Here is a 21,758-nt window from a genome sequence, read left to right on the forward strand (position 1 = left end):
CTGTGCATCGCTAGGTGTGATCCAAAAAGAAAAAAAAAACCAAAAAACAAAACTAGGTCAACTGTATGCAAGGTAAAGCAACCTACCTGCTGTATTATCACTCTACCAAGAGTAAGATGTTTTAAATAAATACCCAAGTTAAAGGAAAACTCAATAATTCAGAAATAATACAAGTTAGCTTTTTAGTTGTGAATTAGTAATTAAACTTAGAAAGCCTATATTTGATTTGTTAATAAATATATTATTTTGAAAAGATGGACTATCAAGACAGTTTGGTTAGTTTAAGCTAATTTGTAACTATTGCCACTCCCTAGTTATCCCATCAATATATTCAAATTTAATGTCCAAGTTACTTATTAAGCTCAAGAGATATAATACCCTGGGAAAATCATTGTAAAGTTGTTCTGTTGAACTGTTCTCTTAATAAAATACAGAGGAACTATCTCAGAAAACCGAAAATGGGCAATCATCATGTGAGTATTTATTTATTGCCTTGGGGTATCAAGAAAAATGTTAATATTTTTTAGAATATAGCAAAGTTATGACCAACATGCTTATAGTTAATTATTGGGATTGCTCTATTTTGTTGTCTTTCACAATATGCAAGTCTTTTTAAAAAGGTATCTAAAATACTTTTTTTCTTCTTTTGTAAAACAAATGTCATAGGAGGAGTTGAAGAGGTGTGTTTGAAACAAAGTCTTTAAGTGGGTCTAGCAGAGAGCAAATGGTTCATATGCATTTATGGAATGTATGACTGTAGTTAATAATTTGTTGCAAGTGACATAAAACCCAAATGTCTACAACGACCAGAGTTTTGCAAAGAAGGCAGGTGCATGCTGCATTTGGTAGAGCAAAGGAAAATGTTTCTTCAGCCCTTAGTACTTAGATTTAAGGAGGAAAATATTCATGTTATTTCTAAACTGTACCAAATAATCGGATATTTGAATATAAGCATCAGATGGACTTAATTTTGACTTTCCTCTAAAATGGGTAGACTATCATGTCTAGAAATGATTAATGACTAAAATCTGATTGAAACCCAACTGTTTGGAAGTAAGGAAGTAAAAGGCAGGTCAAAGTTCTATCTTAATTATTTTTCCATTGAAAAACATATGTCGAAAGCTGTTGCAATAATTATTTATAATCAGGTTTTACTGCCCCTACGGTTGTTTCCCATGGAGAGAATAATTTATTGTATGTGGACACTAGGAACAAAGAGAACACAACTCTATTTTTTTTCTGTAAACAATGATTTTGTTTATCAGAGTTTTTCTTTTGCTAGAAATTAAACTCACACTCAGATGGTTTCAGATTTATAAGTGTCTTGAAAAGGCCTTCTTGGAAAACACCATCTGTAATAACCAAGACTCTCAAGCTTTTTCTTAACATATCTTTCTGAGAAGCAGAACCCCACTTTGGGCTGGGGCAGGGAAAGGGGTTCAACCATACCTGGCTATGCTCAGGGCTTACTCTTGGCTCTGCTCAGGAATCACTCCAGTGGTCCTTCAGGGGGACCATATGAGGTGCCCAGGGTTGATCTGAGGTCAGCTGAATGCTAGGGAAGCACCTTGATTCCTGTGCTATCTCTCCCGGCCCAGAAACCCACTTTAAAAATATTTCAGATAGATGCAAAGGATCCCCCAAATCATCACTGATACATACATTAGCAATTTAAGAAGATATTTTAAAATCAATTCCACTGGAGCACCAGGCTATTGTGAGTGGTCTAGCATTTTTCTGTATTTCTTTTTCGAATCCTCAGAGCCAGTCTTACACCTTCTCTGAAGGCAGTCAGCAGCTGCCCAAAGGGGACACCCAACCCTCAGCAGTCGTGCAGCCACACAGCCACCTGGCAGGTAGAGGAGAGCCAAAGACCCAGCAGCCTGTAAGCATTGCTTTTCTCCTCCAACTTCCAGGTATCACCAGGAGCTCTCACCGGTCCTGCAAATCACCAATCACTTGTCATTTCAGACCCATGACAACCTGCAGCCTGAAAATGTCATTCTCAGGCATTACTACTAAGCAGGAAAATCTACACACACACACACACACACACACACACACACACACACACACACACACATCACTCCTTCCCCCGGAATATGTTAGTTATACTGCTTACAACTGGTATTGAAGCCCAAAACTACTGCTCATTCCCACCACCACAGAGTAATGACATCCCTGTCTCACCTCCCTATCACCTGCAGTCCAGTGTTCCATCCCTCCCCATTATTTGTTAATCAACAATTGTGGTTTTGGTACATACTGTTACTGCCTATAGTGTCACTAGGGGGCCCTTCCCTTAGTGTTCCAGAACATCCACTTACACTCATGTGTTACTATCTGGCAGCCTATTCATTTTCCTCCCTCTTGCCAACCTCGCACTCTCAGGTCTGCATTCTAGTATCCGAGGTTGGTTATCAATTGATATTTTCCATGCTTTGATTTGCTTCTCTATGCACTACAGATGAATGACATCATCCTGTCTTTGCCCTATTTTTCTCAGCATGACACTCTCTACTTCCATCTAAATTGCTGCAAACAGCATGACTTAATTTTTCATTTGCGTTGAACTCTTGGGTTACTTCCATAGTTTGGCTATTGTACTAAGAGCTGCCATGAACTGTACAACCCAAACATGTTTATAAATGAAATAAACATAATAACAGACAAGTCAGTGATGTACCAATGTATGTTTTTTATTTAGTGTTGCAGATCATTGGTGTTTGATCTTTCTTACACCTGCAGATCAGCACTGGCATTTGAAAACCACTGCCCTAAACAATGCTGTCTTGATTAAATGGCTGTATTCAATGTAGAAATTGTTCTGATTGCTGTAATGTGGTTTCTTTTGAGTTGCATCACATTTAAGTTATGATGTGGACGGTGACTTGTTCTAATTATCTCTATTCAACCTTCTGAGACACCTCTGCTTGTAAGGCCCATTGTGATATGGTTGGATATTCTATTGGCTCAAAGCCATACTTTTCTTAGCTATGGGGAAAGTGCATACCCACCAGTGCTCGGGGCATTAGCCAGTTCAGTGCTAGCAGGTCACTCCTGGTATGCTTGACAGACTATACAGTGCTGGGGATCAACCTCAGGGTCCCACACACAAAACATTCATTCTAGCCCTTTGTACTATATTTCCAGCTGCAGGCATGATTTTTGTATTAAACTTTCCTCTGTTCTAGCCCGCAACAAATAAAGTATGGTGGTGTAATATCTATGTGATCGTAAACAGAAACACAAATAAAGGCATATGCTAGCACTTGGTCATTCTGATGATCCACTGTGTCTTGTACTAATCAATTATGCTATTTTAAAAGTCTTCTAGGAAATTTGTGAATTCCCAAGAACATGTCCACAGACCAGGATCCACAGATCAACATTTTCCAACCTTACTTTAGTCAATTGAATATTGATAAGGAAGTTAAATTTTTCAAGGTACTAAGTTAGATTCTTGGCCAATTCTGAAAACTAGAAATTATATGTGTTGTGTGTATGTGTGTGTGTGTGTGTGTGTGTGTGTGTGAGAGAGAGAGAGAGAGAGAGAGAGAGAGAGAGAGAGAGAGAGAGAGCATGTACTTTCCCCAATTCTTTTACTCTCATTGATGACTTCTTTGACCTGAAGATCTAGTGTCTGTGAGTAATCTATTTGGAGCAGTACTATCTGAGCTGGTGTGTTATGATCATTTGCTCAATCAAACAACTTTCAACAAGTTTGCTTAGCCTGAAGAGGCTTGCACACATTGAGCTCTATGCATAAACATAGGATTCTGCTTAGGTTTAGCTTAGTGAATCCTCTGTTCTCTTTCAACATGAGGGTTGTTTCATCAAGATAATCACTGGAAAATAGAGATAAACACTGAGATGGTTTTGGTCTGAGTGTGGCTCTATGGTTCCAAGCCCAGCATTGTGGCAAGAACAAGGTTGAGGAGAGCCACATCTCAATGTGGAAATAATCACCAACTCAAGAAGTCTAATAATCACCAGTTCAAGAAGTTCTTGCTTTCTGGAAATTTATTTTCAAGGCTGCTGAACTAGTAGGAGTTTCAACAACTCTTTAGGAGTTTTTCTAAAGATGTTGTTTCCAACGCTTGGCCCAGTGGTGCTGGTTCACAGGTGCAGTAAGGTTGTAAATCTGTGATCTGCATGGTGGCTGTAAGAACTGTCCTGTGGACAGGTATGTGAACAAGCTCCAAGCCACATACATAAAATTGAAAAGCACTTGTTTTAAGTACTGCCATATTACAGCCTAAAATGGTGTCCCTGGACAAGAACCTGCATTTCTGTTCCCTGCAGACATATGCAAAATGTCAGTTGGGCCCACCCAGACCTAATGAATTAGAATCTGCATTTTACTTATTTATTGTAGATGAAGGGGTGAAAGTCAGTGGGCGTGGTCCTAGGAATTCTCTGCCAGGTTGCAGCTCAATGCAACGGCCCAATAATGTGGTGCTGCTTGGGTTCTACCCACATCTTGGAGAAGACCCAAGCCATCCCAGCATTGCTGAGGGACTTCTAGGTCCTCAGGGGACCATGTGATACTGGGGATTGACCCCAGGTTGGCTGCATGCAAGGCATGTGCTTTAATTTATAATATCTCTCTAGCCACAAAATCTGCATTCTGACAAGAGTCTAACCATTCTTTGGTTAAAGTCTGTCATTGCATTTATTTATTTCATTTATAAATCTGGGTTGTACAGTTCACCCAAGAAAACATGTGTAATCTCAATAATATGGTTATATGAGTTAAATTAAATTAGATACATGAATCAAACATTTGCTGATGATGAATCATAACAATTTATTTTAGAATAGATTTGGGGGGTAAAATCATGATGGACTGTTTCAGATGTCAGGATAGAGCATGCAGCCCTACCTCTGTTATCAGTAAAACTTTTGTCCCAGAAAGAGGATCCTCTGGAACCTGGCTGAGAGCAGAAGAGGAGACAAAGAGGCATTTCCTGTTCAGACCTGACCCATGTCAAGACAAGCCTACTTATTTAAAGCTCCCATGCAAGGCAACAGTTTTAACACTGTCACCCAATCTGAACTTCAGGGGTATCTTATCTCAAGTAGATAAAAAGCTGAGCTTTTCTAAGAGGTAGAAAATAGCTATCACGGTCAAGTACATTGTCAGAAGAAGAGCCGTGTGTGACTGGGAAAATGCCACAAGCACTCTGAAGACAAAAAAAAAAAAAAAACCCAGATCACTCAGTGGAGGGGTACAATGAGGGAGTGGCCCGACAAGGGCGACCTGGCTCCTGCTGGCTGGTCTGCCCTGTTTCCTCTGGCCATGATGGCATAACTAGACTAACTAACTAGACAACAAATTGATGCCACACATACAATTAGTGTTAATAAAACCACATTCAAGTGTGAGCCATCAGTGGCACAAGCTGGTGTCAACTTGTTAAGGCCTTTGGCGATGACGCAAATGATGGACATTTATTAATTGTATATTACACTGTACATTATCTTGAGGAAATGAGGAGTGGCCCACGAGATTTGAACCTTTACTCTTCCAAGCATGCCACATGATGTGCCACTTTGATACCTGGAAGACCCTATTTTCAAATAAGTTCAGATTCTGGGGATCTGAATACAGATGTGAATTGTTGGAAATGATCTTCAACCCACTACACCAAGGAAATTGTGCTTGATGACCTTAGGCTTGCAGTGGATTTAAGACATTGCACATCAGGTTTCACCTAATCCAAAGGGTTGGGACACTCCAAAGGGTTTGAATAAAGCTGGGCCCCACCCACAGTGTTTCATTCAGCAGACACTCACACAGAGAACCAAGAAGCTGCAGTTTTGACAAGTTTTCCAGGAATATTGATGCTGCTGGTCCAGGGACCACACTTTGAACATTGTTTCCTTAGCACAGTTGGAAAGACTTAATGGATCTCAGAGAAGGGATTGAGAAAGTCAAGGTTGAGCTTTGGATGAACTGTGCTGACAACTAATGGAGAAGATTTTGAGAGAAATGATAATAAAGGCAAGTAAAGCACTGGTTCATAACATCCCTGGAGAGAGATGATGAGCTTGTGACTCCAAACAGTGACAATGGAACTAGTCAGAGAGGCGATTGGAGGGTCCAATGGACCCGAATTCTTGCATGAGGGATATAGGAAAACAAGGACAGGGACCAACTGATTTCCAGGCACCCATTTTTGTGTTCATGTGGATAGTAATACATCGTGGGGCAAACGCAGATGAAAGTGTACAAGGTGAGAGAATGAGTTTGGTTCTGAGTTTTGGAGATCTCTGATACCCTTGCGTCAATGCTAAGCAGGGAACAGGATCTGAAACTCAAGAAAGAATTTTAGACAACTTGGGCTTAAAATAACTTGGAGATATTAGCACAGCGGTAGGGCGTTTGCCTTGCACGCAGCCAACATGGCCGGCCCGAGTTCGATTCCTCCGCCCCTCTCGGAGAGCCCGGCAAGCTACCGAGAGTATCTCACCCACACGGCAGAGCCTGGCAAGCCACCCGTGATGTATTCGATGTGCCAAACACAGTAACAGCAAAATCTCCAATGGAGACGTTACTGGGCCCGCTCGAGCAAATCGATGAACAACGGGAGGGCCTTTATTTATTTTACTAATTTTCAATTGTTACTGTTTGCTTTGGTTTTAAGTTTGTATGTATTTACTTGCAAGTAGCAGATGTTCTAAGAACAGTAATTAAAATAAGATACATGGAGGGGGGTGATGGTAGGAGGGGTAATTTGGGCCACATCCAGCAGTACTCAGGGCTTACTTGTGACTCTGAGTTCAGGCTTCACTCCTGGAGGTGCTCAGGGAGTCTGGTGCCAGGGATTGAACCTAGCTTAGCAATGTGATAGACAAGCACCTTACCTACTGCACTCTCCCTCCTGTCAGACATTTCATTATTAATCCTGATAGGAAGTTAGAAAGGAGGGGATTTCACTGCCAGTTTAGCGGCTCAGTCATATCATTAAGGACCCTTTGTCTGATCATTCCACTTATCTACCTTCAGTATCCGGGCAGTTTCCCCTCGCTTGGGTGCAAGATAACTGTCATGCGCAAATCTTACACATCTCCCACAATAGTACATACATGCAAGAAGGAAATGGGGGGGTTGGGGGGTTGTGATAGCAATTAAGAGGAAGTTTTAAATGCATGCATGATTTTAAGAAAAGAATGAAGAAACTTGGATTCAATGCATATTTAAATTCTTTTCCTACCGAAAAGAATATCATTCATTGTTTTGTTCTGATTGAGACATAAATTTGCTCAAAGCAAATCTGTTTCATATTGTTTCCTTTCTAGCATATCAGAACTTGTTCACATACTGCTGGTTCTTCCCTCCTGCTCGGTCCCCTGCCATGTTCTAATAGCCTGGTCCAGTCTCCAGTGTTGTCTTCCCAATTCCATCTGCCTACTCATCACTGATTCTTGAGGGTCTCAGAGCACACTCACCTTTTGTTGGTTTATTGGCCTGCATTCAATGAATCCCAAGTCATAGTTTCATTGAATGTGGGAGGAAAGTACAAAAACAGCCTTTGGCAATAGATGAAGGAAATAGATCATTCTTTTCAAATGAGAAAAGTGCTTTATCTTTCACAATTCTTTAAGGCATGGTTCTTTTTTTTTTGTTCAACACTGTTTTATTGTAATATTGATGAAATAAAGTAATAAGAATGAGGAAAAACAGTGGCATTCATGAACCGTATTTTGTTATACATTGTTTTTCATAAAATATAAGCTTCCAAGAATCTTTTAAAGATATTAAATAAAGAATTACTTATGTGCTATGGTTAGAAGAGACACAATTCTAAACTGTGATAATCATGGTTATGAGGATGATGACTTTATGATCACCCATAACCATACTCAGTCCACACTCATTTAAATTTAGTTCTAACTGAAAGCAGACATACTTTACATAAGTGGGGAAATAAAACATCAATAATGGGCTGGAGTGATAGCACAGCGGGTAGGGCGTCTGCCTTGCATGCAGCCAACATGGCCGACCTGAGTTCGATTCCTCCGCCCCTCTCGGAGAGCCCGGCAAGCTACCGAGAGTATTCGATATGCCAGACACAGTAACAACAAAAGTCTTCAATGGAGACGTTACTGGGCCCGCTCAAGCAATGGCATATATAAAATTATCCCACTTAAATATTTCTGTTTGTAAAATGATCCTAAGATTGGCTCCAGAATTATCTTCAGCCTATCAGATTTGGCATTTGAATGAGCATAAGTGGCTAGTTGTACTCTAAACTTTACATCCACAACTGATAATGTGCAAAATTATGAAAGGAAAACAAATATACCTTTTAAAGTCCCTTATTACGAATAAAGAAAAATTCCCAAAAGTCCTCAGAGGACTTTTATCCATATCAAACTGACCCATATCCATTAGTGAGTCATTCTTAGGTGGCAGTTTGGGTGAACATTGTTATAAGTGTTATAAGTGACTTATTAATAAGGACGCATGTTTGTGTGTGATTGGATATTGTCTCTGTGCACACTCTTTTTACATGGTAAGGCTGAGGAGTAATCCAGATTCCTTTAAACTAAAAGAATGAACAATGATCCTACCATGCTTAGAGTCCCATTAGCAAAAAAAAGGGAAAAACTAAGTAGCTATTACTAGCCCTATTTTACAGATGAAGAGAAGTTCAGCATATCTGTTAACTGCATAAGTCAGGGTAGATTAATGACTGTCACAAAAGACAACGATATAGTAAGTGTTCTAATAAATCATTTTATTTCTCACTCATGTCATCCAATGATGAATAAGTGAAGGAAAAAAGAATGATGTTTACAAAGTCAGGAATCCACCCTTTACATCCTTGGAGCCTTCCTAGTCAGCTAGGTGAAAGAAATAGCAGAAGAACATCCACAGAAAATTATTAAGAACTATGCATGAAAGTGGAGCACATCACTCAGCTCACCCTCCATTGACTATAACTCAGTCACTGACTGCGCTCAACTGCAAGGGATGCTGGGAGGTTCAGGCTATGCTGAATTGCAAAGAGCAGCTGACTCTCACGATCCCATGCAGGTGGCCTAGTTTACATGCTATGCCAAAGGGTCCTATATATCTTTGATTTCAGTTTTCTCTTCTTAACTCTAAAAACTAGATTTTGGTTTAGTCATACTGACATTTTAAAAATATATATATTTTTCCAAAGGCATGGTTCTTTTCAGTCACTGTCACTGTCCTCCTGTTGTTCATCGATTTGTTTGAGCGGGCCCAGTAACGTCTGCATTGTGAAACTTTTTGTTGTTACTGTGTTTAGTATATCGAATACATCACGGGTAGCTTGCCAGGCTTTGCTATGAGGGTGAGATACTCTCGGTAGCTTGCCGGGCTCTCCGAGAGGGGCGGAGGAATCGAACTCGCTTCGGCCATGTTTGCTTTGTGCAAGGAAAACGCCCTATGTGCTGTGCTATTGCTCCAGCCCATGGTTCTTTTCACAGTTAAGAAATAGTAGCCATCGCCTCATACCCACCAATCCTCCATGTTCACTTTCATTGCTCCAATACAGCACTTAAGTGGATATCTGAAGTTTAACACTCTTGAGAGGTCTCTAGCTTCCTAAACAATCTGTAGAAAAATCTCAAAGTTGATGGTTCTTGTTTCCAAGACATGCAATCTTGTTTCCAGCCAATACTTGTTATTCTGTCCCCTAGCAGAGGCTCTCAGATCTCTCTGCCTAACTGGTTCCCAAATGGAATCAACTGATGCTGCTGGCTGAGGTTGTGAACTCTACAATAATGAAGATTCAGAGAAACAATGCAATGATGTGAGCCTTCTCACATCAGGCAGATTCAAACTCTTCCTCCTGGTTACTTAGTCCTATACATGACTTTTAAATAGATTGTCTGAGTTACTCTGCACACACACAAAACACAACATATTACAGAAATACAACATACCTTATTTCTAATCATTTCTTTGTTGTAACCACAGCAAGTTGCAACTTGCAACACAGGATCTTGCTTTAAGCAGGACCTTTGTGCTATTTGCCATCCAAAGCTTAAGCTTCTCAAGCCCTTTGTAAACACACTTTGACAGGATGATTCTAACAATTAGACCAAGTGTGCAGACACAATACACCTTAAATCTTGGCATTACCAATATTTCAGGTCATTTTTGCTGAGAGAAGCTTTTCTGTACTATGTAGTATATTTAGCACCCCCCCCAGCTCCTATGATTAAATGTCAATAGCACACCCCTATTTTTTTGTTTCATAATATTTTATTTTCTTTTTTTCTTTTTTTTTATTTTTATTAGTGAGACACTATGAGGTACAGTTGTAGACTTACAAATTTTGTGCTTGGGTTTCAATTATACAATGATCAAATACCCATCCCTCCACCAGTGCCCATTTCCCACCACCACGAATCCCAATATCCCTCCCACCCCCATCTCCCCTATCCCACCCTGTGGCACGGCATTCCCCTTTGTTCTCTCTCTCCTTTTGGGTGTTGTGGTTTGCAAAAGAGGCATTGAGTGGCAATCATGTTTGGTCTATAGTTTACTTTCAGCATGCTTCTCCTATCCTGGGAGGATCCTCCCAACACCCTTTATTTGGTGCTCCCTTCTCTATCTGAGCTGCCTTTTCCCCTAGCATGGCACACCACTATTTTTGACTCCTGAAAAATATCTCTAGTCATGGCCAAATGTCCCCACTGAGGGAAATCCTGGTTGGCTAAGAACCTCTTGCTTCTATCAGCCACAGATCTTGGCTGGAAAGGAGATGGGAAAATAAGGGAGGTCACCATGATGTGCTCATCTGGCTGCATTTCCATCAGCTACCCTGCAGATGGCCTTCAGGCTTGGTCTTCAGGCCTCCACATTCTCTCATACTAATTCCCTCTCTCATCACAGTAGAAGAGCCAACTATTAGGAAGATTGACCCTTGTTTTTCTGTTGATGAAACAGCTGCCCAGACATAGCTATTTCCCCACAAAAGATGGTGAACCTTGGGGTAATAGATAAGGTTCGGCAGCAGAGTGCATGTTTGCACATGAGGCTCTGGGTTTGATCCCTCGCACTGAAAAAGACTTTTTAGTCTTCTGTAGGCAGACGGGAAGGACTCCTCTGGAATCCAGCAACAAGAGTATTGAGCTACTGGTTTCTCCACCTTGATAAACTGCACTAGCTGCAAGGACATTGCCTAAAACTATCCCGAATCAATCTGTTTAGCTCTTCTCTAATTCATAGATATTCTCAGTACCTTTTTGAGTTATCTTTCTGATTTGTCAGAATATCAATGGGGAAGTTTATCATTCAAACAATGGTCTGCACTTCTGGACGCACGTCACAATTACCTTGAGAATTTTAAATATTTGTATCAGGCTGGAGGATAGCACAGGGGTAAGTGCTTGCCTTGCATGCAACTTCCCTTGGTTTGATCCCCAGAACTACATGGTCCCCTGACCACTTCTAGTACAGATCTAGGAGTAGCCCTGGAACACCACTTGCTGTGACCCCAACCCCTCCCCCACCAAATAAATTTAATAATTGCATTGAGGAAATACCTCTGTATGATTGATTCTGATTTAATGAGACTTGGTCATTTGTATATTTCTGGATGATTCTGATATGCAAGGAGGATTGAGAAGCTCTGAATCTCTGATTACTGCAGGCCATTTTCTCCCAAGCCCATTATTTCTATCTTAAGCCACAATTCCAAGAAACCAAACTTTATTAAGTTCCTACTTGCTCCCTCACTCCTCCTTTCCAAGACTTAGGTCTCCCTTGTCATTTGCATTTCCTGTTGTCCCTCCAGGGGCGGTCTGGATGACATCACCCAGACACCCTTGTTAAGTATTCTGTCCCTCTACTCTCTCTGCTTCAACACTCTATCTAGAAGGTTTCGTGTCACTCTCAGCTCAATACCCTGAACTAAATATGTGTTTTTCCTCCTCCTCTGCCCCCACTATTGCCAATGACCCCTGACATGAATATAAAGCCCTTAGAGTAAGGGCTGGATACAAAGAGGAAGGGGTGGGTGCTATATATTCTGGAATATACAAAGAGAGATTATCTGCCCTGGATAGAAAGGCTACAGATCTGTGGGGGGAAGTTACTTCACCATTTCAAATAAGCTTCCTCATGTAAACTTTTTTCAAGAATTTTAAATATTTATGCCATAGAGGCACACTGCCGGATCCCACATCAGCTCTGGTAAGAGGGACGAAGCATTCGAGGTTATCACAGTTATAACATTAGAAGCTCCACCTGCCAGGATATCTGAGTCTGGACCCATTGGGAAATTTTTGCATTAGCTTCAGTGCACCGCTAATAGAAGGTTCTTGGCTCCTTCTGAGACAGTCCAAATGCTTTCAGAGGGAAGATGAGGCTTCAGCAGATTCCCTTAACTAGACAAGTTCCCCACCATGACCAAAGGATCCAAAGGTCAGTAGCTTGTGTTTAACATGCAGAGGGGCATGAGAATCCCTGAGGTCTATTCCCAAGCTTCTTGGGTCCTTTGAGCATTGGGAAGGCCACAGAGAGGGAGTCGCTTGTGTCCCTCTTCCTCTTCCCCTGCCTCACACCGATGCCCCCCCTCCCCCCCCCCCCCCCGCCCGCAGATAATCAGCTATTTGTGTGAATCACCTATGTTTGATAGGTTCCATCTGGAGAAGTGACATTTTACCTATGGAAATGTTTGAGACTGGGGATGTGACTTGGGGATGGAGTACTTTTTCTTGTGTGTGTGTGTGTGTGTGTGTGTGTGTGTGTGTGTGTGGCCCTGGCTTTCATCCCCAGCAGCACAAAACAAAACTGACAGTTTCTCAGGTGGAAAAAGTTGCCTCAAGAACTAAATACAATGGAAATGTTGGCCAACTTCCTGGGTGCATGACTCTCTCACCTTCAGAAAACAAGTGTGAAAATTTAAGCCCCTGGCACACCATGATCCTTTTGTCAAAGATTTTTCAGTTCTCCAAGGACATGAAGCTTTAGGAAAGGGGAATGGGAAGACGGGTGTGGGGGAGGTACAGAAAGAAGAGGAGGAGGAGAAGGAAATTGAAGAGGAAGAGAAGTAGAAAGGAGAGGAGGAGGAGAAAGAGGAGTTGTCCTTAAAGTCTGTTGGAGGACAGGAAAGTCCATTTCTTCCTAGTCAGATCTGGATCATTATAATGAAACCTCCCTGCCCACAGCTCTCACATTGCCCCTTACTCCAGATTTATTCAGCTATAATTTACATAGAACATTGTGCAAATTTAAGATGTTCAAGTGTTGACTTAAAACACACATCTTATAAAATAATTCTCACCGCAGGATTAGCTGACACCTGCATGCAATTACTATTTCTTCTGTTTTTTATTTTTTGTTTTATGATGAAGACATCTAAGATTTGCTTTCTTAGGAACTGTTCAGGGTATAACTCTGTATTTGTTTGGGGGCCATATCCAGCAATGCTCAGAGCTTACTCCTGGCTCTGCATCCAGTAATTCCTCCTGGCAGTACTCAGGGGACCATATGGGATGCAGGGGATCAAACCTGGGTGGTCGCAAGCAAAGTAAATGCCCTACTCATTGTACTATCACTCCATCCCCCTGACCTATTAATAATTGCTATGCTGTACATTCGATGCCCAGAACTTACTTTTTTCATGACTGAAAGTTTATGCACTTTGATCAACATCTCTCACTTTCTCCCAAACCCCCTAACCCCTAGTAAGCACCATTCTACCTCTGCTTCTATGAGTTCAGCTTATTCTTTAAATTCCCTGTCAGTTGACTCTGTTATTGTTGCTATCACTACAGTGACTACAATAACACACACACAAACACACACACACACACACACACACACACACACACACACCCTTGTGCTACTCACCAGTGGTCACACTTGGATTTTTTTTAATTGTTGGGGGCCACACATTTTAGTTTGGGCTCCCACGTATATCTGGCTATAAGTTTTGAGATCAGACCCTCTGCTTGGTCCCAGAGATTCCAGACAGTGAGCTCAGCACATGTGGGCAGCTCCAGGGTATGGAATACAAGGCAGGTACTTTTGCCACTGAGCCATCCTTGGTCCCCTGCGTTCTACTTTTTTAGATATCACATAGGAGTAAGATCATATAGCATCTTTTTCTGACTTGTTTTACTAAGCTAAAGCCTTCAAGGTCCATCAATGTTGTTGGAAATAACAGGATTTCCCTTTTCTCTCAATGCTGAATAAGAATCCATTGTACTGTTCTTAATTCACTTATCTGTGACACTTAGGTTGTTGGCCAAGCAATATATCTTGGTTACTGCCAACAGCATTGCAATGAAGCACATTGTCTTATTTCATCGTATGTATGTCCAGTTGGCACTCTTCCCAGTTGACAAAAGAGAAGCAGAAACCATGATTCCATTTGACTGTATTGGAAGTAGAGTTTGGCAATAAAACTCCTGCTATGCATTTTGCCCACCGGGAGATGGCTGCCATTTCCTCGGCGACTGGTCTTGATTTTCATTCTACTTTCTATTGTCCCATGAACATTTATGATCTGATAACTCTCTGAAAATTCCCTGAGTCCTCAGTTATGAATAAGTTACAGACTTCAGCTGATGTTTCTGTGAAAGACCAACATTCTAAGCATTGTAGTAAGTTTTTCTGTCAATTATTTTTTGTGTTTTTGGGGGGGGTTGTTTTTTTTTTAGTTGGTTGTGTTTTATTTGGGGGTCATACTCAACATACTCAGCAGTGTTACTGAGCTTACTCCTATCTCTGTGCTTAAGAATAACTCCTGGAGGCAGTTGGGGGAAAATATGTGGTCCCAGGGATAAAATCAGAGTCAGCATATGCAAGGCCTTAAGCACAGTAGTATCTCTTTGATGCCTACTATTAAAATTTTTTTTCAAATTAGATGAGTCAATGAAAAACATTTATTCTTACAGGTACAAAAATAATCACTTCACAAGACTTCAATAACAGAATTTCTGGATCCAAATGGTATCAGTTTGGATTTCATTACTTACCAGTTGAGGACTCTTGGGTTCTCAAAACAAGCCTTTCTTGTCTTGGTTTGTTCATCTGCCAAACGGGAGGTAATAATACCTATGTCACAGGCTATATGAGGATTAAATGAGTTATTATATTAAATAGTTTTGACAAGTGTCTGGCATATGCTAAGGGCTTTATCATTTTCTATTCTCAATTTTAAATATTTCTCCCATAAACTCCTCTTAAACACTTAGCCTCTGCCACTACCAATGTAGACATACAAATGGCATCTGATTTCTAACAAATTGTGCAATCCATTATTTACAAGGTACCATGTCAGGGGTTCACTTTGTATTCGATAGATTGAGCTCAGTTGGAAGAAAGTAGCAATAACACTGAGGCACTGAGCGCTTGCCACATGCCAAGCATCCTGCCCCAACCATTTGATACATATTCTTATAGAATTCCACAAGGCGTGGGACTGTTTTAATCATCTTCAGATAGGTAAAAAGAGACTTAGAAAGATGAGTACATCCTACCAGATTCCAGAGTAGATATTGAAGGGATAGAGGGACTTTATGATCAACCAAAAAAATCTCCTAACCTAATTGGACATGGTTTCCCCTACTATAATGGTTACAACATCTATACAAGATCATTTGAACCCAAATCACTAAGCCTGGCTGGAAGCACTATCAACTAGCGGCACCTATGGCATAGCTTCTAGCAAGGTGGATACAGGCTTGTCTGAGGTTCTCTCTGGCACTGCCTCCTCCCTGCCTGTGTGGGGCTTTTACACAGAGAGCCCAACCTCAAATGCCTGGTTCTATTCCTGACCCTCCTTTGTAATCTCCTCAGTCATCTGATTTCATGCCAGCTCAAACATCAGCTCTCTTTACATCAGCAGACAAGCCCCTGCCCTCTGTCCTCAGTACTTCCCCAGAGGTCTCCTAACTCTGACCCTCAATATTAGTCACTTTTTCAAATATTTACTGAGCTGACTGCCGCATATCAGGACTTCCAAGGAACTACACAGCGAAGAGCAAACAATCATAATGTCACTCCCTTTACACTTTGATGTTTCAGAGCTCACAAATGCCCCTTTCATCCCCAGGACACTGAATATCCTACCTCCTATGTGCATTTGTCCCAGGGCATACCAGCAGCTGCTCTGTGCTCCTGAGTCCCCGACACCCTTAATACCCTCCAGTACAGAGGCTGCTCCATCTTTAAGAAGAAATCTGCTCTGGGGGTCCTGCAACCAGCATGAGACCTGGTGTAGCTGAGCACTGTGTAGCTGAAACCCAGTCGATATTCTTGTTTCTGTGTCATGCTCAGATCAATCAAATTTGTTTGACAATAGCACCCTGGCAGGTTGAAGGAAGCCTGCATGAACACAGACTCTGAAAGCACTCTGCTCCCCTCTCCCCACACTGCCCTTCCCACCTCCACCCTTCTGATTCCTCTTTCATATTTTTGCTTGCCTAATTTCCCTTCCTATTTTGGAGGGGTGGGTGCTGTAACTACACCTGGAAGAGATACTCCTGGCTATGTATTTGGGGGTCACTCTTGGCAGTCATTCTCAGGGAACCATATGTGATGCCAAGAATCAAATCAGGGTTACCTACATGCAAGGCAATAACCCCTAATGCCTGTACTATCTCTCTGCCCAATTCATATTTCAATAACTAGCACAAGTTTCAACTCATCTATATAAAAATTCCTTCTTTTCATTTAATGATTTGTGTCCGAGCGATAGCACAGCGGTAGGGCGTTTGCCTTGCACGCAGCCAACATGGCCGACCCGAGTTCGATTCCTCCGCCCCTCTCAGAGAGCCTGGCAAGCTACCGAGAGTATCTCGCCCGCAGGGCAGAGCCTGGCAAGCTACCCGTGATGTATTCGATATGCCAAACACAGTAACAACAAAGTCTCCAATGGAGACGTTACTGGGACCACTCGAGCAAATCGATGAACAATGGGAGGACAGTGACAGTGACAGTGCTTATAACACAATATCATAAAGCAATTATGAATTTTATGTGTGTAGTATTTACATTTTTTACATGATGCTATATATTTTCTTTTTCTTTTTCTTTTTTTGGCTTTTTGGGTCACACCTGGCAATGCACAGGGGTTACTTACAGGGCTCTGCACTCAGGAATTACTCCTGGCGGTGCTCAGAGGACCATATGGGATGCTGGGAATAGAGCCCAGGTCGGCTGCATGCAAGGTAAACACCCTACCTGCTGTGCTATCACTCCAGCTCCCAGGGCTATATATTTTCTATGTATCTACTTAATGCGAATTTGATCTGGAATCCATATATCTGGAATCTTTATATCACAATGACTCAATAAGATCATATTTGTTTTATTTTAAATTGAATCATCGTGAGCTACAGTTACAAAACTTTCATGTTTGAGTTTCATAACTGATCAAACACCCATCCTTCCACCTGTGTACATTTTCCACCACCAATTGTCCTCAGTATCCCTCCTCCTCCCCTCCTCCTCATTTTACGCTCTCCTTGCTTCTATGGCAGACAATTTCCCTCTTACTCTCTCTCTCTCTACTTATGGGTATTATGGTTTGCAATACCGATAACGAGAGGCCATCATGTTTGGTCCTTTATCTACTTTCAGCAGACAATATAAGATCATATTTTCTATAGACAAAACAGCATAATGCTACCATATCATGGTGAAATTATGGCTTTTGTCTTGTGACATTTATATTTTTTAATTCTCCATATTTACGTTAGACAATCATTCCTACTTTGGACAAACTGGCAGGCTACCGAATGTAGCCTGCCCACACGGCAGAGTCTGGCAAACTCCCCGTGGCGTACCCAATATGCCAAATACCAGTAACAATGATGGGTCTCATTCTCCTAAAGAGCCTTGAATATAATCTCAGGGCTAGGATGAAGGAGACATTACTGGGGCCTGCTCGAGGCAATCAACGATTAACAGGATGATTTGATTTGTGATTGTGTGACATTAGACAACATTGGAACATACTATGGAATATATAAATAATTTGAAACTATATATATGTATCTATAAAGCCTCAAAGAACATCATGTGTGTAATAGTCAAAAATAATGCTACCATATTATAATACAATTGTACTGATGGGTTTTCATGCTAAGTTCTTCCATGACAAGTACTGTATTTCAATGATCATTGAGTCCCCTTTCCTGGGGTAGAACTTTCCATGCAAGATTTGTAATGCCTGTCTGTTGAAGGAAGGGAGAGGGTTAAAAAAGGAAAGAGAAGATAGATGAAGGAAGAAGGGGAAAAAAAGAAAGGAGATGGGGGAGCAAGAAAACATTCAGACGTGACTCTTACTGCCTGTTGCCTTTTAATTAACCTGCATGACTGTCTGGAGACAGTGTATTTTCCCCCACTCGTGAAGCTACCCAAACAGAAAATCAAGTTACCAAGACTAACAAGTATGTATGTACTCAATGTGAGTGTACTTAAGGTTGGGTCCTGGAAAGTCCTGGTTACTATATAACATATGAAACTACCAATATGCAAACTACATCCCTCAGCTCACTTTTCCACATACTTCTCCTGAAGAGCCCTTTTCATCATAAAAGTCAAGAACTCCTTACTGAAACAGAAGCCTTTGGCCAGATGGTCTCGTGTGTGTGTGTGTGTGTGTGTGTGTGTGTGTGTGTGTGTGTGTGTGTGTATTGCTGTGGAGAGAAGGGTATCAGTGCTAGAAGAAGAAGCTTTCTCCCTGCTACAGGATAACTTGTCTTATCCCTGAGTCATTTTATCAAGTAATTATTTTGAGCTTGCTTTCGCCCAGGAGACACTGCTTCCTTTTTTTTTTTTTTCTTTTCTTTTTTAAAAAATTTTATTTTTTAATGAATCACTGTGAGGTACAGTTACAGACTTACAAATTTTCATGCTTACGTTTCAGTCATATAATGATCAAGTGCCCATGCCTCCACCAGTGCCCATTCTCCACCACCAATGTTCCCAGTATATCCATACACTTTATATAAATACCTTGTGGTTTACAAAGTTGTTCATGATGATTTGTTACAGGCACTCAGTATTCCAACACCAATCCCACTACCATTACACCTTCCTTCCACCATTGTCTCCAATTTTCCCAACCACCCCTTAAGCCTGCCCTCATAGAAGCCCTCAGTAATTTATTTTATATTGCTTGTTATCAATAATTTCCTAACATAATGATAAAAAATGTTTCCTTAGAAGAAAGTTAGTGAGGATTTTTTCTATCTCACCATGGAGCCAGGTCCTTGTGGAAGAGATTATTAAGATGTTGTTACAGGTTGAGCCTTCTGTTAATCAAGATTGGTTGCCTCTACATTACATCCCATCCAATCTGGTATGCTACTCCTGGTTTATCATTGTTGTAGAGTTTAAGATGTAGCTCCAAGAAGTCCAAAATTTTTGACAGAGTGATACAGCTGGAGTTAAATGTTTAACTGGGTGTCAGCTTTGGAGAATGTGTGTAACTACTGGAGCTTCTAGAAGTACAGGGAGATGGGGGAAGTAGTCCATCCCCAATTCTGTGAAACCTAGAGATTTCTGTCACAAAACCCACATACCTGGGATTTTTAGTGCATTTATTGAGGCTCGTCCAGAGCAGTGAAGTCTGGTCGGGAGCATGGCAGAAAAAGGGGCTGGAGTGAGGACCCGATTAGAACCTGAGGAAGTGTAGCACTGTAGCACTGTCCTCCCGTTGTTTATTTATTTATTTTTTTAATTTATTTATTGAATCACTGTGGGAAAGGTTACAAAGCTTTCAGGTTTATGTCTCAGTCATGCAAATATCAAACACATTTCCCTTTACCAATACTTATTTTTTACCATGAAGAACCCCAATAAAACCCCACCCCCCACCCCTCCCCGTCCCTGTGAAGCAGATGAATTCTAGTTAACACTCTATCTGCTTTGATTAGATTCATTGTTTCAATAAAAGATCCACCACTATTATTTAGAGTTTACCCCCCCCCCCCCCAATCAGACATGCTGAAAAAGCATTGTGAAGTGATTTGCTTTCTACGGCTGGGTTCAAGAATTAAATGTTGGTTTTGGATTTCTCTCTTTTACCTATTGACCCTGGAAGTATTTCTACTGAAAGTCAGATAGTTAAGAAATTGGTTTCTGTGTTCTGGAGTCCTGGCCGTGCTGGAGAGCCGCTCGCGGGGGGCAACCGGTGGCCTCGGTAGGGCGTGAAGGGCGGACCGAAACGCCCCCCTTCCCATGAGGTTTTAGTCGCCCCCACACTCCCGGCTCATACCTGCTGTCCACAAGGCTCCCATGTGGCCGCCATCTTTCTTTCCAAAGAGGAGAGGGCGAATGGGGCAACACCCTTTCCCCTCCGGCAGACTTGATGGCCTGGATCAATGCAGAGTCCGTTCACTTTTCTGCTCCAAGCTGCTGGGTTCTGCATTAAGTCCTTGTGCTTCTGGGGCCGTGGCTGTGCTGGAGAGCCGCTCGTGGGGGGCAACTGGTGACCTCGGTAGGGCGTGAAGGACGGACCAGAACGCCCCCCTTCCCATGAGGTTTTAGTCGCCCCCACACCCCCGGCTCATATCTGCTGTCCACAAGGCCCCCATGTGGCCGCCACCTTTCTTTCCAGAGGGAGGAGGGCGGAAGGGAGGACACTGCTTCCTTTTCTGTGCCTCTTCAGCAAAATGTATTATTCCCCCTTTCTTTATTTTAGATGTAGCAATATAAAGGTATGGTGCCATGTAGACGAGCTAGAAAGAATTAAGAATCAGGAATGGCACATTGCCAGATTATTCATGCATCAGGCAGTGCCTCTTAGAGAGTGAATAGTATTTGTTTCCATTCTGAGACTGACGGCGGGGGGTGGGGGGTGGGGGTGGTTGGGGGGGAGCAATAGCACAGCAGTAGGGCATTTGCCTTGCACACAGCCATCCTAGCCAGGTTTGATTCCTCTGCCCCTCTCGGAGAGCCTGGCAAGCTACTGAGAGTATCTCGCCCGCACGGCAAAGCCTGGCAAGCTACCCATCGCATATTCGATATGCCAAACACAGTAACAACAAGTCACACAGAAGAGACGTTACTGGGCCTGCTCAAGCAACTCGATGAACAACGGGAGGACAGTGCTACAGTGCTACAGTGCTGAGACTGACCTATTAGCACTATTACAAGTCCTTCCTCAAGGCTGGTAATGGCAGTGTGAACCTCATGGGCTCAAGGTGTAAAATCATCACACTTGTCAAATTACCACACTTATAGTTGACAAAATGTGATGTGACCTGGGGTGGCACCCTAAGTTACCAACCTCCTCAACCTGAATTTTTTTTTTATTGAATCAACATGAGATACACAGTTGTAAAGTTGTTGTTGAGTCTCAGTTATAAAATGTTCCAAAACCTATCCCCTCACAAGTGCTCATTTTCTACCACCAATGTCCCCAGTTTCCATCCTGCCCACCTCCCTCGTCCTACCCATGCAGCCTGTCTTTATAGCAGACACTTTTCTTCTCTCTCTCTCAACCTGAATTTTTTTTTTTGTTTATTAGTGAAACACCATGAGGTACAGTTGTAGACTGACAAGTTGTTGTGCTTGGGTTTCAGTTACACAATGATCGAGTACCCATCCCACCACCAGTGCCCATTCTCCACCCCCACCAATCCCAGGATCCCTCCCACCCCCCCCCATCCCCCATCCCACCCTGCCTCTGTGGCAGGGCACTCCTTTTCGCTCTATCTCTCCTTTTGGGTGCTGTGGTCTGCAGAAGAGACATTGGGTGGCAATCATGTTCGGTCCATAGACTACTTTCAGCAGGCATCTCCCATCC

At 42.0% G+C, this 21,758-nt stretch overlaps 1 protein-coding gene across 1 annotated transcript in view; it reads left to right on the top strand.

Annotated features, from left to right (window-relative positions):
• Positions 1–458: 458 nt before the first annotated feature.
• Positions 459–21,758, top strand: part of ANXA13 (annexin A13) — a 64,556-nt gene continuing 43,256 nt past the window's right edge. The window contains exons 1-2 of the mRNA XM_056111536.1: positions 459–473; positions 1,763–1,885. Of these exons, the coding sequence (XP_055967511.1) occupies positions 459–473; positions 1,763–1,885 (138 nt within the window). The remainder of the gene's footprint in view (positions 474–1,762; positions 1,886–21,758) is intronic.

This window comes from Sorex fumeus, unplaced genomic scaffold (genome assembly GCF_029834395.1).
Source record: "Sorex fumeus unplaced genomic scaffold, SorFum_2.1 ptg000002l, whole genome shotgun sequence".
NCBI classification, from domain to species: Eukaryota; Metazoa; Chordata; class Mammalia; order Eulipotyphla; family Soricidae; genus Sorex; species Sorex fumeus.